This window comes from Lampetra fluviatilis, chromosome 2 (genome assembly GCF_964198595.1).
Source record: "Lampetra fluviatilis chromosome 2, kcLamFluv1.1, whole genome shotgun sequence".
Classification (NCBI taxonomy): Eukaryota; Metazoa; Chordata; class Hyperoartia; order Petromyzontiformes; family Petromyzontidae; genus Lampetra; species Lampetra fluviatilis.
In genome coordinates, this window is record NC_136276.1 from 33203835 (window position 1) to 33221024 (window position 17190).

General features: G+C 52.0%; 1 protein-coding gene across 1 annotated transcript; it reads left to right on the forward strand.

Moving 5' to 3' along the window:
• The first annotated feature begins 9140 nt into the window (after nt 1-9140).
• LOC144938520 (uncharacterized) lies at nt 9141-15721 on the forward strand. Its single transcript, XM_078866413.1, has 4 exons — nt 9141-9590; nt 11710-11776; nt 12385-12474; nt 14221-15721. The coding sequence occupies exons 1-4, from the start codon at nt 9240-9242 to the stop codon at nt 14394-14396; spliced, it is 684 nt and encodes a 227-aa protein (XP_078722539.1). The 5' UTR covers nt 9141-9239; the 3' UTR covers nt 14397-15721.
• Nucleotides 15722-17190: the final 1469 nt, after the last annotated feature.

The window sequence follows — 17190 nt, forward strand, 5'->3', positions numbered from 1 at the left end:
TCCCTGCAGAAGAATACGGGTAAACCGTATGAGTTGACAGGTATGTGCACAGCAGGGGCCGCCAGTGGCCCATGGGCAACTGGTTTATGTGAACAGATTGCAAACGATCTACACGCACAGCCCCCACCGCTGGCTATGCCATGCAGGTCATGGGAGTTACTTAGTGATACTTAAATACGCTGGTCAGTGCGGCGTTGTGAAGACAGGCAACCTGAGATGATGGTCATAGAAGTACAGCCATAGAAGTACAGCGGAACAATATATTTTGCTGCACTGCCCACTGCTCTGCCCACGAACGTAGCCCATGTATGAATCAACATTTCAGTGCATGTTTTCTCGGCTTAGAAATCGAATCGATTTTAACTGACGGATGGATGCATCGTTACATGGTTGCCTACTGTTGCTCCTAGAGATGAGGCCTGTTTGGTTTTGGGTTGCATCTTTCTGTTCTCGTTGGGTGAGATGCTGATGCTGTGCGATGGTTGACACATAGGAATTGCAATGCAGAGTTCGCAGGTTCAATTTCACATGCTGGTGGCAGCAGTTAAAACGACAGTGAAAGTTTCCTAAATCACCCCTTCGTGGCCACTTTCCACCTGGCAGTAGTACAATATGGGCACACAGTCGACTGGCAGGTTGCGTGGAGTGGCGATGATGTGTGGATAATCCCAGCTCATCCAAGTCATCAGCGTGGAAGAGTAGGCCAAATGCCATCGTAAGCCCCTTCTCACGGAGGCTCTTGGTCTGTCAGCGGCGAGAGCAAGAAATTCAAAGGCCGCACCTATAACAACCTTTATCGAACGTCTTTCAGACTGCGCTGCTGCTGCTGCTGCTCGTTTTTTGTGCTAACAGGTGGTGGAGAAGTCCAAGCTGCTGCCCCTGCTCCCTGACGCCTATTACTTAGCGGAGCTGCCATGTCAGGCGATTCAGTGCTTCCTGGTGGACGTCTCTGCACCCAAGGAGGTAGCGTTGCTGGCCCAGTGGCAGTGATCGGTGTTATTGATGGGGGGCTTTGTCTGCCACCCCCCCTCCCCACCCCCTTCCCACCCCCTCCCCCCCCAATACAGTAAGTCCTCTATCTTCCCCCTATTTAAGTAATTTCTCTGTAACGTCGCCAGTCAATTTGGGAACGTAATTGGATTTCAAATGAGTTGTCACTTCAACGGTTTTGTTTAAAAATGGAAAAAAGAGAACAGTTTATTGTCAGTGTAGGTGACGACGCACTACGCCTAGGGGGCGCTCAACCCTCAGTGTTCACAACACCATACCGGGTGCGACACTGCTCTCTCTAAATGCACTCTCCATCAACCATCTGCTGCGCACTCTAACTTCTAAATGTAAAGTTATTACGTAACGTAATTATGGGGAGCTTCTGTTATCTTCTTTTGGTACTTAATATTTTTTGACACAAAAAATCCCCCCCCCCACGTGTCATCTGTTCCTCTGCGAGATGTGGAGCAGTCGCTTTTGCAATATTCAGTCAGTCACCTGTTGAGAACAAAGATTTCCGCTGTATTCCTGCAAACGATATTACCCGTTATGGCGCGGGTCAGATACATTCGCGATGGCAAAGAATGAAATTGAAGCTAAAAGGTGCATGCAAACCAAATGCGGAAAGAGGCATGTTTTCAATTTGCGATAAAAACTGAAAGGAAAATGCACAGATCGGTGAAAATATGCAAATTGTAGACCCCATATTTCAGAGTTCATGAAAGGAAGTGGACTGGGTAGGCGTGTCTTGGCTTGAGGGGACACCTTGAAAAACATTGCAAACGAAAGCTTCATATGAATAACCATAATACGAATAACTGGGACGGACGTATAACGTGTTGATATGGATGATGCGTGCAAGTTTCAAGTTAGGAGATTAATACATTTCCATTAATTCGTGGGAAGAAGTGGGTTAATAGACAAGTCTCTGAAAGGTGACCACATAACACTCGAGATCTCTTACGCACCAGTGGTGCGCTGCCTCGCTATAGATTTGTTTGTCACGTGGCAATACAAATTGCACATTTTCTGATGTATCGGAAAACCACATTCAATCATAATCAGGAGGTGATGGCACACGCCCGTAATCCAGCACCGTGGGTTTGTGGCTAACACATGTGTCAAGATTTATACTTGGGTTCTCCGCAGTGGTGATTCAGTTCTCTGATGCTGGTGTCAGCTCCCCGAGCCAATTGGGCAACTGCCATGGCTGCGTTAGACCCCTTTCAAAGTTGTGGCATTCCAGGTTAGGCTGCGTGTCCAAAGAAAATGTTGTTCTCTTTGCGAGTCAAAGTAATGGAATCTCACTTGGTAGTGCTCGTATCTGCCTATCATGGTCTCCACCCAGACATGAGGACCATGTTGAGATTCCTCACTTCGACTACCTACTAGCCTTTCCCGCAGAAGAGTGTGGTGGCAAAACCTTGAGATGAACCCACTCAACCCCATAGCCTGACCCCGGGACACCTTGCTCGTTAATTGTGGACGCCTCTCTTCTTTTGCAGGGCTTCCCCCATTCGGTGTTGTCCTTCTTCCGTGATATGGTGTACTCGTCGGAAATGAAAGCCGTGGTGCTCTGCCGGGAGGATTTCGGCCAACTCGGGCTGGAGCTGTTCCACGGCTCGCAACGCCTCAACACGACTATCAACCAGATGCTGAACCCTTCTCTCCCCCCTTCTCGCGGGCTGCACCAGCTGCCCGAGGTCATAGCTCAAACAGGCAGCGCCCGCAGAGACGCGGTGACGTACAGAGCCAGGGAGCAGAGCCACCGTCCGCCGGTGACGAGTGCACCGTCACACGAGCCCCCCGAGAGGCTCGTACCCGTCCTGGGTCCTGCGCCGGCCCAGGGTAGGCACAAGCCAACCAAGCCGGCAGACAGGGAGCCCGAGCAAAGCGCCGTATATCTAAGGAAAGGGAATGGCAAGCACGCAGAATCGCCCTCATCAAAGCGGGAACAGCCGGAGGCCTTGCCGAGGCGAGTTTTTGGCAGCGATTCTCTGAGGATGGATCAAGTCGTCAGAGAGAGAAGCCCAGATGCGATGAACACAGCGGGATACAGGAAGGCGATGCACGAGGAGCCCTCTTATTCCTTCTGGAGGCAAATCGGAGAGAGCGAGAACTCGTCGCGTCAGTGGCGAGACAAAGCAACCACTCGGGACAGAAACGGAAGGTCCGTTCACTCCGAAGGCAGCTCTCAGGCTGACGGAACCTGCAGCTTGACACGTGAGAACGTGACACCGCATAATGCGGCAGCGCACAACGTGACACCTGATAATGTGACGCCGAAGTACCTGGAAAGCAGTGTCACCAGCGTGTTGGGCGACACCACTTTGGAGGAGAGGACCCAGTCGTGCTCGCCGATCTGCCACAGCACTGTAATCGACGAGGAAGGATATGCCACTCGGGAGAAGGAGCAAGAGGCGAAGGCTAAAATTATTCCGAAGTTGGAGGATCTTGCCGCTTCTCCTGTGGGCGACGGACAAGCGGGCGCCACCTTGAATGTGTTTGTGTTGCACGTGGTCACCCCATCTCGTTTCTATGTCCAGCTTGCGTCCGACGAGCAGACAATTTACGGTCTTGCCGAAGAGCTGAATGACGGCAGCGTGAGCGGCGGCAGCTTGCGCCCAAGCGACCTGAAGCTAGGGGACCTCATCTGCGCCAAGTACAGCGACGACGAGAGCTGGTACCGCGCCGTAGTCAGGGGCTTTGAACCCGACGACCCACTGGCCCTGGTTGAGTTCATTGACTACGGCAACACGGACAGGGTTGGCTCCGACAGCATGTCCGAGCTGCGTACGGAATTTTTGCGTCACCCCCGACGAAGCATCGCGTGTAGCCTTGCCGGAGTGCGGCCATGCGTTAGCGTTCACAGTAATAAGTGGACAAAGGAGGCGGCCGAACTTTTCACTGAAACCGTCCACGACTTAGAGCTGCGCTGCAAGTTTCTGGCGCGAGCCCACGGCGGCGATGATGCCTTGTGGGAAGTGAACCTGACTGCGGAAAGCGGAACGAGTATAGCAGACGCCCTTGTGGCCAAGGGAATGGCTGACACCCTGACGATCGCCACGAGTGGTGAATCCATGCAGGAACGGCAAGAGCAGCAACAGGAGCAGCGGCAGGAGCGGAACCAGCAGGCCTCGGAAACAACTGCCGAACCGGACCATGCGACGACTAACTCCACACATGAGGACAATCATGGGGTGGAGATGGACGGCAAGCTGGAGCTCGGGCAGCAGTACGAGGTGTACGTGTCCCTCGCCAGGGGCCTGGACAACTTTTGGTGCCAGCTGAAGGTGTTGGCGGACGAGCAGCTGACATCGCTGATGTCGGTTATCGAAACGACGGGGGATGAGCGAGAGGTGTCTCTGGCCATGGTGGAGGTCGGGGGCCTCTACCTGGCACGCTATAGCGAGGACAACGTACTGTACCGCGCACGCGTGCTGGACGTGGCCGCGGGCCGTGCCAAGGTGATGTTCATCGACTACGGCAACGAGGAGGAGTTGGACGTATCGTGCCTTCGTGGAGTCCCGCCCAACGTCGCCGTTGCACCGCCATTTGCGTTCCCATGCTTCCTGCGTGGATCGACGGGGTGCATTGTGGCAGATGAGGTCACCGACGCATTTGTGGGCGCATGCTTGGAGGAGTCTCGAATGCTGAAAGTCGTTGCCGTTGTCACCACTGTGGCCGACTGCTGCACGCATTCTGCCTTCTATGAGGTCGAGCTCTACGATGAGCATGGTGACCCATTCAGCGAGAAATATTTAAGGGGAACATTCGCTCAGGATCCATTGCAGCGGCAGGAGCAAGGGCCGGTGGTAGATCTGAACCATGCAGAATCTGGGCAAGGAGAAACGAAAGAAGCCCCTCCCAAAGATGAAGTTTCTGACAAAGAAAAAGTACTGCTTTTAAAAAAGGCCCGTTTAAAAAGTTCAGCTGAAGAGGTCCACGCTGACGTCGAACCGCATGACGGTGGGAACCCTGAGCCAGTGATTTCTACCATCAAGGATTATCCTGCTGCGCCACCGCTAGCTGCCGGTGAGACGTTGAGCGTGCACTGTCTGTCGTACAATTTGGAACTCGGAGAGGTCTCCTCTCCAGCAGCAGGAACTGGAGAGGAGCTGCTGGGCGACGAGGAGGTCATTCCACCACTCCGCCTCGAAGAGCTGGTGCCTGGGACGCCCTGCATGTTCAGAAGCCGAGTGGAGGCCGTCGTGCTGGAAGGGGAGTACGATGCAACGGTAGCAGTAGTGAGACACGAAGACTCCGACGCCGAGGAGGAGGTGCATGTACCCCTCGTGCTCCGACTAGGCAAGGATCCGATCGCGCTGCCTCCACATGACAGCTGCTGCCGCTCGTTCGGCCTGGCGGGCACCAGCGAGGGGTGCCAGGGTGGTGGTAAGGGGCATTGTCAAGGGACAGATGTGCAGTGGGTGGCAGCGACGGCAGCTTGTGAAGACGGAGGCAGCGGCCAGTGGATTGGTGGCGGTGAGCCGGTGGTGGAAACGGGCGGGCGACCACCCGCGGCGGTGGAGCCAGGACGTGTGGCCAAGGGAATGGCTGACACCTTGACGATCGGCACGAGTGGTGAATCCACGCAGGAACGGCAAGAGCAGCAACAGGAGCAGCAGCAGGAGCGGAAGCAGCAGGCCTCGGAAACAACTGCCGAACCGGACCGTGCGACGACTAACTCCACACATGAGGACAATCATGGGGTGGAGATGGACGGCAAGCTGGAGCTCGGGCAGCAGTACGAGGTGTACGTGTCCCTCGCCAGGGGCCTGGACAACTTTTGGTGCCAGCTGAAGGTGTTGGCGGACGAGCAGCTGACATCGCTGATGTCGGTTATTGAAACGACGGGAGATGAGCGAGAGGTGTCTCTGGCCATGGTGGAGGTCGGGGGCCTCTACCTGGCACGCTATAGCGAGGACAACGTACTGTACCGCGCACGCGTGCTGGACGTGGCCGCGGGCCGTGCCAAGGTGATGTTCATCGACTACGGCAACGAGGAGGAGTTGGACGTATCGTGCCTTCGTGGAGTCCCGCCCAACGTCGCCGTTGCACCGCCATTTGCTTTCCCATGCTTCCTGCGTGGATCGACGGGGTGCATTGTGGCAGATGAGGTCACCGACGCATTTGTGGGCGCATGCCTGGAGGAGTCTCGAATGCTGAAAGTCGTTGCCGTTGTCACCACTGTGGCCGACTGCTGCACGCATTCTGCCTTCTATGAGGTCGAGCTCTACGATGAGCATGGTGACCCGTTCAGCGAGAAATATTTAAGGGGAGCGTTCGCTCAGGATCCATTGCAGCGGCAGGAGCAAGGGCCGGTGGTAGATCTGGACCATGCAGAATCTGGGCAAGGAGAAACGAAAGAAGCCCCTCCCAAAGATGAAGTCTCTGACAAAGAAAAAGTACCGCTTTTCGAAAAGGCCCGTTTAAAAAGTTCAGCTGAAGAGGTCCACACTGACGTCGAACCGCGTGACGGGAACCCTGAGCCAGTGATTTCTACCATCAAGGATTATCCTGCTGCGCCACCGCTGGCTGCCGATGAGACATTGAACGTGCACTGTCTGTCGTACAATTTGGAACTCGGAGAGTTCACCTCTCCCGCAGCAGGAACTGGAGAGGAGCTGCTGGGCGACGAGGAGGAGGTCATTCCACCACTCGGCCTCGAAGAGCTGGTGCCTGGGACGCCCTGCACGTTCAGAAGCCGAGTGGAGGCCGTCGTGCTGGAAGGGGAGTACGATGCAACGGTAGCAGTAGTGACACACGAAGACTCCGACGCCGAGGAGGAGGTGCATGTACCCCTTGTGCTCCGACTAGGCAAGGATCCGATCGCGCTGCCTCCACATGACAGCTGCTGCTGCTCGTTCGGCCTGGCGGGCACCAGCGAGGGGTGCCAGGGTGGTGGTAAGGGGCATTGTCATGGGGCAGATGTGCAGTGGGTGGCAGCGGTGGCAGCTTGTGAAGACGGAGGCAGCGGCCAGTGGATTGGCGGCGGTGAGCCGGTGGTGGAAACGGGCGGGCGACCACCCGCGGCGGTGGAGCCAGGACGTGTGGATCCTCCGCTCGACCAACTTGCGCAGGTGCTTGGAGTGGTGCTTGTTGGTCCTTAAAGACCATTGGTCCCAAAAATGGCTTATCAATACTGCTCTGGCTGGCAAATTCTTATCCTTTTTAGAGCAGTTTATCTCTAGATCACAAATAAGCATGACGGCAAGGAAACACACCGTGGTAGCTTTTCATGATAAACAAAGGCTTGAATACGTTTGACGGGGAATACCAAATGTTTTTTTTACCTGATTTGAAACGTCCACGGAATTAATATGAGAATAAATGTCAAGTATTGTGCATGAAACGGGACAAATGTGTTCGCTAAGCTTTGCTGCCAATGGTGGCCTCTACTGGACATGGTGCGTACTGGGATAGGTGTGGCGAATGCCAACCTCTTGCGTTCTCACGTCCGCCGTTCGCATATCCAGCCGTTCAGTTGTCTCTGCTGCATAGAAATACACGTGTGATTTTTATCTTTTGTCAGGAATACAAAAATACTGGACGGATAAAAAAAAAACCCAATTGTGGATGGTTGGATTTTAGACCAGTGCATTTGTTCTGGTAAAAGCTAAAAAATCGCTCGGCTATTTTTGGTCCCGAGCTTTTTTTCATTTACATCATTGATGTGTCGGGATACCCGCGTGCGTACAAATCCATTTAACGGAGTTGGTTGGTAAACCCTCGACTACTCGCCGAGAAGAGTCGTCTCAGTAAGCAACTCTAGGGTGTTCATTGTAGGCCCTCATCCAGCAGTTGCTTGAAAACAGCACTGTACGTGTACAAAAATGTAATCAAAGTTATTTCTCCTACGTATTATAAAGCTTGCAATTTTTTTTCCAGATAAATACATTGTAATGACAATTAAAATATATTAATTTTTTTCATTGTTGACTTAACAGGAAACCCAGGACCCGTCGCATGAAACTGAGGAGCTGGATGACTGCGCTGTTGTTGCGGATGAGGAGGTGGTTGGAGGCGAAGAGTGTGAATACGAGGAAGCGGAAATGACCGCAGCGAGCGATGACAACAACCAAAACTCCGCCTGGACAGGAGGAGAAGGCGGCGAGCCACATTTGCTGGTGCCGTGTAAAGGACGAGAGGAGGAGCTGCCCAGACACCTCGTGTTGGCGTCTGTGGGAGAGCAAGACTGCGCCACTGCGGATGGAACGAGCGTAGACATCGCTGGGCATGCAGAAGCCTCGATGCTGCCGCACGACAGCGCCGTAGCCCTCCTGCCCGCCTCCGGCTCCCTGGCCCTGGGCGACAGCGAGCGCCGCATGGGCCGGGACGTGGCACTGAGAGGATTCGGCAAGTTTGCCGGCACGTTCGCCCGAGACTTGGCAGACAACCGCGTGGAGTCCGTCACGCTGACTGCACAACTGCGCTGCCTGAGCGGCGCTGCTCCCGCACTGCCGCTGAGGGCCTCGCCCTGCCGATTGCTCGAGTTTCGCAGGGAGCGAGTCGGCGCCGCGTATGACCCTCGCAGCCCGGCGAACACTGTCGCCCGGGGAGGTTTGAATGCCGACGTGGTGCACGGTAAATGCACGCTTCGGCTGAGGCTGGTGAATATGGACGATGGCAGGGGCGTCACCTTCCTGGAGAACACGGTGCCGCTGAGCGTGAATTTGCTCGGATCAAAACAGCGCTGCTTGGCCTTGCCTCCGTCCTCGTTCCCTAACAAACCGCTCGATGAAAATGTCAAAGTAATTTCCCTCTCCGGCGCTGAATGTCATCGTAAAGAAGCAGACAATTCTTGGACTGTGGAGAAAAATAAGGCTGAGGAAGAGAAGACCACCTTGCCTTGGAACGATCCAGACACACTAAGATTTGAAGATATGTCTGATGCAGATTTGAGCGATTTTGATGAAGAGCATTGGATCCAGCGACCAGGCACGGTAGGGAGCGGTGCCGCCGCTCAGTTTGTTCTCGTGGCACAAACGGACAGAGCAGCTGCTCCCGTGGAAGAGGAAGTGCGGGAAAGGCCGTCTAAAAATTCTAGCCCTCCACCCACTCCTCCCGACAACAATGAATTCCAAGCCGAGCACGAAGCGTTGCATGAGGTCTTGCGAAGGAGTGAAGGGGCGCCTTGGCCTGACATGGAGAAAGGAGACTGCCTTTACGAAGATCTAGAGAGCTGCGAATACTTCGAAAGGCGCTTGTTGGCATCCAATTGTTCATTGTTGTCGTCCGACTACCTTATGGAGAGCTACCTGGATATCGGTGTTTTGTCACTGGAAGACTCTGATGTGGAGCAGTGGCACGAGAGCTCCGAGTTTCTGGCCGGTTTGCCCGACGACTCTGGCGATGACAATGAGCTCTACTTCCCGGCCGAGGTGGACTCCTCCGTCCTGTCGCCCCTCGACTCCGGATTCACCGAAGAGGTCGCGCCAACCGGGCGGAGAGAGGGGCGGCTTTGGAAAACGGCTGAGCCGAATCTCCCCAGGGATCCGTCTGGAGACGTAGCGAATGGCGAAACGGCCGGCGCGACAAGCCTCCACACCACGATTGCTGCGGCCGCCACTGCCGCCGGTGTGGAAATTGCCGCGGAGGTGAGGGTTGCCTTCGCGCTCGGCCTTGTTGGTGGGAATGTGAGCGTGTTGATGCAAGTGTGATGATGTTGTAGGGGTTGGTAATATGGGAGCGATGCTGTAAGCACGTAAGACGTAAGAGCGAGGATCACAGACAAAAGGAGTAATGGCAGGATTCAATAACATCTGGAGAAGCAAGCAAATCAGCTACAAGACCAAACTGAACATCTTAAGAACATGCTCGTTCAGTACTGCGTTGTATGCCTGCGAGATTTGCACGTTGAAAAAGACTGACAGCGATAAGACATTGGCATTCGAAATGTATAGCGACAGACGTATACTGCATGACCAACGTAGAAGTAAAAAAAAGGTTTCAGATGAAAGAAGACCTGATGATGCAGGCAGTAATGAGAAGGAAATTGGCATTCATAGGTTTTTTTGGGTTAGTTCGCGTAAATATATAAATGTGTCGTTTAACCCGCCACCACCCGACACAACCAACGTAGAAGTAAAAAAAGGTTTCAGATGAAAGAAGACCTGATGATGCAGGCAGTGATGAGAAGGAAAGTAGCATTCATAGGTTTTTTTGGGTTAGTTCGCGTAAATATATAAATGTGTCGTTTAACCCGCCACCACCCGACACAGCCAACGTAGAAGTAAAAAAAAGGTTTCAGATGAAAGAAGACCTGATGATGCAGGCAGTGATGAGAAGGAAAGTAGCATTCATAGGTTTTTTTGGGTTAGTTCGCGTAAATATATAAATGTGTCGTTTAACCCGCCACCACCCGACACAGCCAACGTAGAAGTAAAAAAAAGGTTTCAGATGAAAGAAGACCTGATGATGCAGGCAGTGATGAGAAGGAAAGTAGCATTCATAGGTTTTTTTGGGTTAGTTCGCGTAAATATATAAATGTGTCGTTTAACCCGCCACCACCCGACACAGCCAACGTAGAAGTAAAAAAAAGGTTTCAGATGAAAGAAGACCTGATGATGCAGGCAGTGATGAGAAGGAAAGTAGCATTCATAGGTTTTTTTGGGTTAGTTCGCGTAAATATATAAATGTGTTGTTTAACCCGCCACCACCCGACACAGCCAACTAGTAAGGGTTGTCATGTAAACAGAACGTGTCCAATTCGTCACAAAGAATGGCTTCTCGACATTAAGAGATTGGTGCTAAAAAGATGTGCACCACTTGAGGAAAGTGGACGATTCATTCTAGATTTGAAGTTTTCGTGACTGCAAGGATCCATACTCTTTGGTTATTTCGGTAAAGGTCACGTAGATGAAAAATAAAAATAATAAAATGAAAATAACTAAATTAAATCACGACGTTTCGGAGGCAACACAAGCTTCCAACAGGTGGAACAGCCACAACAAAATTACTGTAATTTTCTGTGGCTGTTCCACCTGATGACGGAAGCTTGTGTTGCCTCCGAAACGTCCTGATTTAATTTAGTTTTTGTTACATCTACGTGACTTTACCGAAAAAACCCCAAAGAGTATGAAAGTGGACGAAATGTGCAGTTGACACCTACGCGCTATCTACACATGGATCATGATGGAGATGATGCTGTTAGCATGGTGTTCGTGGTGTTAGTGTGCTCGTCACTGTTGTGTTTGTGGCGTGTCTTCCCTTTATAACATGGTGCCCAGCCTCCCACATTGATAACACAGCATTAATCACTCCGTTGCATTCATGACCTCTTTTCCTGATCAGCTAATTGGTGCATTTATATAGTTATCATTCGTGAGTTTTTTTATCCTAAAAAAAACAATCGATCTGCAACAAAACGCTAAATACCAATTTCCTAGTTCTCAACGGGTGGTAACTGCTGCCGCACGACCCTCCCCCGCCACGCCCCTTCGCCCCCGCTTGGATAATGCTCCAGAGCTGTCCCCACCTGCGGCATGGGGAGTCTCGGTTGTGTGACTGTGTGTGCACTCACGTTTTGACATTGCTGCTGCCTTGTCGGAGCCACTGTTTTCCGTTATCTTTTCCATTCTGTCAAAAGCAAACGCGGCATCGTTCGTAGCCTGTGTGTCGGGAGTTGGCGTGGGGGGGGGGGAGCAGCGGTGGAGAGTGGGTACCACGGGTTGTTGCGTTGTGCGTTGAGCTGCTGTGTGCTCTCTCTGTTGGCAGGTATCCGATGGGCAAGGCGCCGCCGGCGTCTCGGAGGAAGGTGAAGCTCGATTGAGTTTGCTCGGAGGCAAGTAGCTTTGTTAATCGATAAGAGTTTTGTTTTTTTCTTCTGAAAATGATTATCTTGAATTGATTCAAAGGGCGTGGAATGTCCGGGCTCGCCCAGTCACCGCCTCGTGCTTTTTAAAAGTCAGTGACAACAACAACAAACAGCCGCCATTCACTGCTTGGTGGCGCTTTTTCCAGACTAGCAGGAATTGAACTCGTACATAGGGCAGTGCGTTCACCGTTACATTACCACTCCCCACATTGGTAAAGACAAACACACAGACGCAACAACATCGCTGGTGGTCACAACCAGCACCAGCAAGGTAGTTGCCCGAATTGGTAGTCACTACACATTTTACTTGCGTGCTCTGACCCCAAAGAAATCTATTGACCGCTGGTGCTGCTGATGCTTCTTCGTGACCATGCGTTTCTCTACCCGAGCCCTGAGGGCCAGCGGTTTGAGGTCAGAGGGTAAACGGTAGTTAGGTGTTCTAAGTACGTGGGCTGTCATTTGTTAGCTTGTAAACACCGCGTGTCGGTCTTGTAAATCATTGGGCTTGTGGACCCTGTCCTTGCGTGTGTGTGTGTTTGTCGCGATTGATCTCTTTGTTGTTTTTTTTTCTAAAGATGAGGCTGAGATCGTTGCCGCTCTTGTCCCTGAGAGCGTCGCGTTCACTGAAGAAGGGGAGGAGGAGGTGGGCACCATCATCCCGACAGGTGTGCATATGGAAGCGATGGCTTCATACTCGGGGGTGCCACTCAATATATAGTTGTGTGTCTTTGTTTGTGTTTCTCCCTTGTGATGGGACTTTGTAGGATGAACGTTAAGATTTATAAGGGCACCGGGTGACCAATAAGGTCTGAATTGGTCTGTAATAAGGTAGGCACTGATAAGGGGTTGATAGGTATGTGAGTGGCACCCTACTTCCCCATACCTTGCAGAGGAATAGAGAAGGAAGCAGTCCATGGGGCAGATCAGTACCTAAGGCAACAGCGGCCCATTTATTTCTACGGCAAAATAATTATTTGATAACCCTACTGGTGGTCAAAACGGTGATCATAAATGTCACTGTTATTCGGCCACATTAGGAAAATGGAACCACTCAAGTTATGCCACTTCAGGTGGTAGGGACAAGCGGGAAATATCTGGTCTGGCCTCATGGACTTTTAAGGCAGTTATAGTACTGCAGATGGAGACTCGCGGGCCTGTGCAAGCGTGCACGCCATTAGAATAACATAAAGGTGCGCTCTCGTCTATTCTAGTAGGGAAGGGTGGACGTGCAGAGGCAATACTGAATGCAGAGCCAAGGCTGCAGTCCTGGCAGTCGTTGATTCAAGTACCGTGCGCTGCTTTTGTTTTCGTACACGCTCATGTATATGTACACAAGCCAGAGAAGACAGCGAATTGTGTTACACGTAGGCTTTCACGACCAATATCCATAAACCAAGACACCTGTATTATGAATGATGTTACGTAAGCAATTTGAACAGTTAGATGCAATTGTGGGAGTATCTGATGCAACATTTTTGGGTAATGCCATGGACGGCGCTAAATGGGAGGGAGGCCACGATCGTGGGCGGCTTTGAAAAAGGACACGGCTCGTAGAGAATGAGAGTGATAACATTGTACGTGCATTAAGCCGGTCGTAGAAACATAATGGGAAAATGGCAAATATTACCAGACGCAGCAGTTACGAATCGCGTTCTAAAATTGAATGGCAGCGGAATGGATTGCTAATGGTGTTTTGCAGATATTAAAAACTAAATAAAATAGCTTTACCAATTTTATGTAATACCCTAACACTGGCGAAAGGGTTCCTCCGGTTGGTGTTTTGCAGCCACCTCCCCTTTGAGCAGGGCCTGGTGCATGAAAACTAGCAGTGTAATTAAAGCATCACTTGTTACGATTCTGTTTGTATTGTCAACAGTGGGTACAAGAGAGCACTGAACCACTGGGAACGCAACGTCCAGGTGATCGGCACAAACTTAAGCGTCACAGCAATAGGGAAGAGGCTTGGTTAAAATCTAGGAGATAATAAAATGGCAAGAGGAAGGAAAGGGAGCGAAAGATAAGAACAGTAACCGATATTAGCAGGATTAGCGTCGATTCACTATTTAATGAAATGTATTCATCCCTGCGCTCCCGGTACCCGTATCAACTCGTGCGTGCAAGAATTTATTTTCTTTTACTCGTGTATATATTGTGCATCATCGGCATGCATGAACCCTGCAGCCACTAGATGCGCACATTCACCCACTGCTCGCAAAATAACCGATTCCTCTACAGTAACAATTCGTCGCTTCCATCGCGAGGGCTAAAATCATCAAATATCCTCTGATATCGACTTTGCCCTATGAAGTCTGCCGCAGCTGTCAAAATAATTGAGCAACTCTTTGCTGGCGTCTCCTTCAGCTTTTGCTCCTCTTTTCCACCCCCCCCGCCTCCCTGCTCGATTGTGGCAGGATCTCTGTGCTTGCAGTCTGTGCTCGCTGCTCCCCTGGCTTGCGGAGCTGTTGGCGACGGAACGGAAGAGGTGTCGCCACCTCGTTGCCACGGAGACGTCGTGACGATGATGGGCATGCCGACCATCGTGGTCCACTCGGACAGTGATGACGAGGAGGAGCCTTCGCGACCGTAAATAATCGCTTTAAAAACAAAAATGGTTTTGTTTCTGGGACACACAACGCACAACAGTGCGTAGATACTCAATCTCCCTGGTGAATCTTCAAACATTTTGGTAAACCAACAAGACACAGCCAGTCGTCTGGAATGTGGTCGAGGCGTGGTGTGGCCAGGATCGGGGTTGGTGATGAGGGTCTCATAGGGCACGTTGCCTAAATGGCTATTTAGCACACTAAGGGACACGGCAGTGGTGCAAATGGGGATGGCACCATTGAGCAGGGTGTGTGTGTGTGTGGTGGTCCGTCTGCACAGACCCAACCGCCCGCGACCCACCCACCTGTGAGCGTCCAGCAAATGCCTGGACACTTCAACACCGAGCCGATGGAAGGTTTTTTTGTGTTAATTGAAAAGCGGCAGGATACTGGCCAAGAGAGGATGCTTCATCGTAGCCCATGGCCCTGTGCGTTTCCCCGCTCGCTCATCTCTCGCGATCCTGTGTAGTGGCCACTTGGCTGACCTGTCCTCATGATGCTCTCGTCACCAACCCTGCGCCACTAAACCTGGTGATCCCAGCCACACCACTCTTCACCTAGCCCCCACAGGCCAGAGAACTTGTTGTCTTGTGGTCATCATCGGTAGTGGTTACTCTTGCCGGATGAAGGCCTCCCTGAACCGCCACCACCTCTCATCCCGTAATGTGACAATTGCCTGGGCGACTGCACATTCAATTATTTCATCACTCCATCTCTCAAGCGGGATGTCCTTATGGATGCTTTCCATTCTTGGAATGCTACTCCATTATTATTCTCGACCACTGTGCTTAAGGTGGCGTTTCCTATCCAGGCCCACATTACTTAACAAGCCCACTTCTCCTTTCGAGCTTAGATGATGTTGTTAACCTGCGTATTATTTCTTAGCCCACACGTTCCTCTCCCGCCTCTCAAATCGATTCAAAATAATGTCCTGCTGTAGGTTTCCAAAATGTTTGAAAAATAATGGAACGGTATGCCCCTTGTCACGGTTGGGTTGCCTTTTGCAAGGTCGGACACCGCAGAGGGATGCTTGATGACCAACGATAGTTGCCCTTTTGCGACTGCGAGGATGAGATCGTGACCCCCGTTGGACCCAGAACAACGATCTGTGGGGCGGGCACAGACGAGCCGAGACTCGGCTCGGGGTGTGCGTTTGGATTTTTGTGTTTCTTGGGGGGGAGGTTTGTTCTGCCCCTTTTGTTTAGAATTTTTCCACTTGGCGGTTGGCAATTTGCCCCAAACGTTTGATTGTTGTTACCTTAATGCGTTTCTTTGTTATTTAACTTTTTTCTGGTTAAGGGAACACAAAATAAAGTTTCCATCACTGAGGTTGTGTCCCCCTGTCCCTTGTGCACTACCTGGAATGGGAGAGGCATCTGAAATTTCAGGGATGCCGGTCATGAAGCGTCTTCAAATCCGTCTGGCCTGGTGGTCGTGAAAGAGTTTCAAGTCTCGCACGACTGGAGGGTGACACCCCGTGCCATTGGTGGGTTTCGTAGAGTTTAGTGGAGACCGGTTTGGTCGTGATGGTGATGAAGCGGGGACGGAGGGGGTGGTGCCCCCCCACCCGATCTGCTTTTACCGGCTTAAGGACAGGAGTGCGACAAGCACAAGCCCAACGGCTGAGACACGGGGACTCGTGGAGAGACACGGGGGTGGAGACACGGGGACTCGTGGAGAGACACGGGGGTGGAGACACGGGGACTCGTGGAGAGACACGGGGGTGGAGACACGGGGACTCGGGAGAAATGGGGGTGGAGACACGGGGACTTGGGAGAGACACGAGTGGGGAGACACGGGGACTTGGAGAGACACGGGGGTGGAGACAGGGACTTGGGAGAGACAAGGGTGGAGACTCGGGGATTCGTGGGGAGACACGGGGACAGCTTTGGCCGATTTAGAGTATTTAGTAATTATTGAACTGTGGTTTTCGAGGTGGGTGGTGACTCCGCGCCCAGCGCCTGCAGCCTACTCATAGTTGCAGCATGACGCGGCAGGAGCTCGCGACCCGTCCGACGTTTATCGACGGAAATTGTTTTCACTGTTTTTAATTTCCATAATGTCGGTTCATTTAAGGTGCCGCCATTAATCGTAATACATCAACTGACACATTTCGTCAATGACACCCTCTTAAAAGGCGGAAATAGCCCGTTTACCATGAAACTCAACGTCGCCTGACATGTTTCGTGTTATTTGCGCCTACGCTGCCAATGCAGCAGCAGCATCGCCACCAATGGAAGTGTAACAGCTGCATCCGAAAGATTTGTAGAAAGGCTAAAAGGGGATAGAAGAAGACATCGAATCGCTTGTTCGGGGCGTACCTTGACTAAAGAGGACAGAGGGAGGGTGGGTGGCAAGGTCCTCCAGCCTGTCAATCGGAGACGCTGGATGTGGAGCCTCCCAGGCAGTGCGCATCCGTGATGGCAGCCCGGCACGGACGTGGGAGCGTGGAAGTACGGCGCACATTGATTTTGCCGCAACCGCCATATTGGTGCCCCCCCCCCCCCCCCCACACGTCGTGCCTCTACAGCCTCCAACGCACGTGGTCGTGCGTGGTGCTCGCCCATCGGAGCAACTATTAAGGCTCGAAGCCTGCTTTGGCTTCGGGAGATGCCGATTAAGGAGATGCGGTGCATTTCGGGCCATATTTCATATTTATAGGCTGTAAAGATGCAATTCATTACTCTCGCAGTGTTTTGGCAAATGTTGATCTGAAGAGAAAAACGGTCTTGAGCTTCATCCTAAAGAGGTGGAGTGAAAGTCTACAGCGCATGTGTA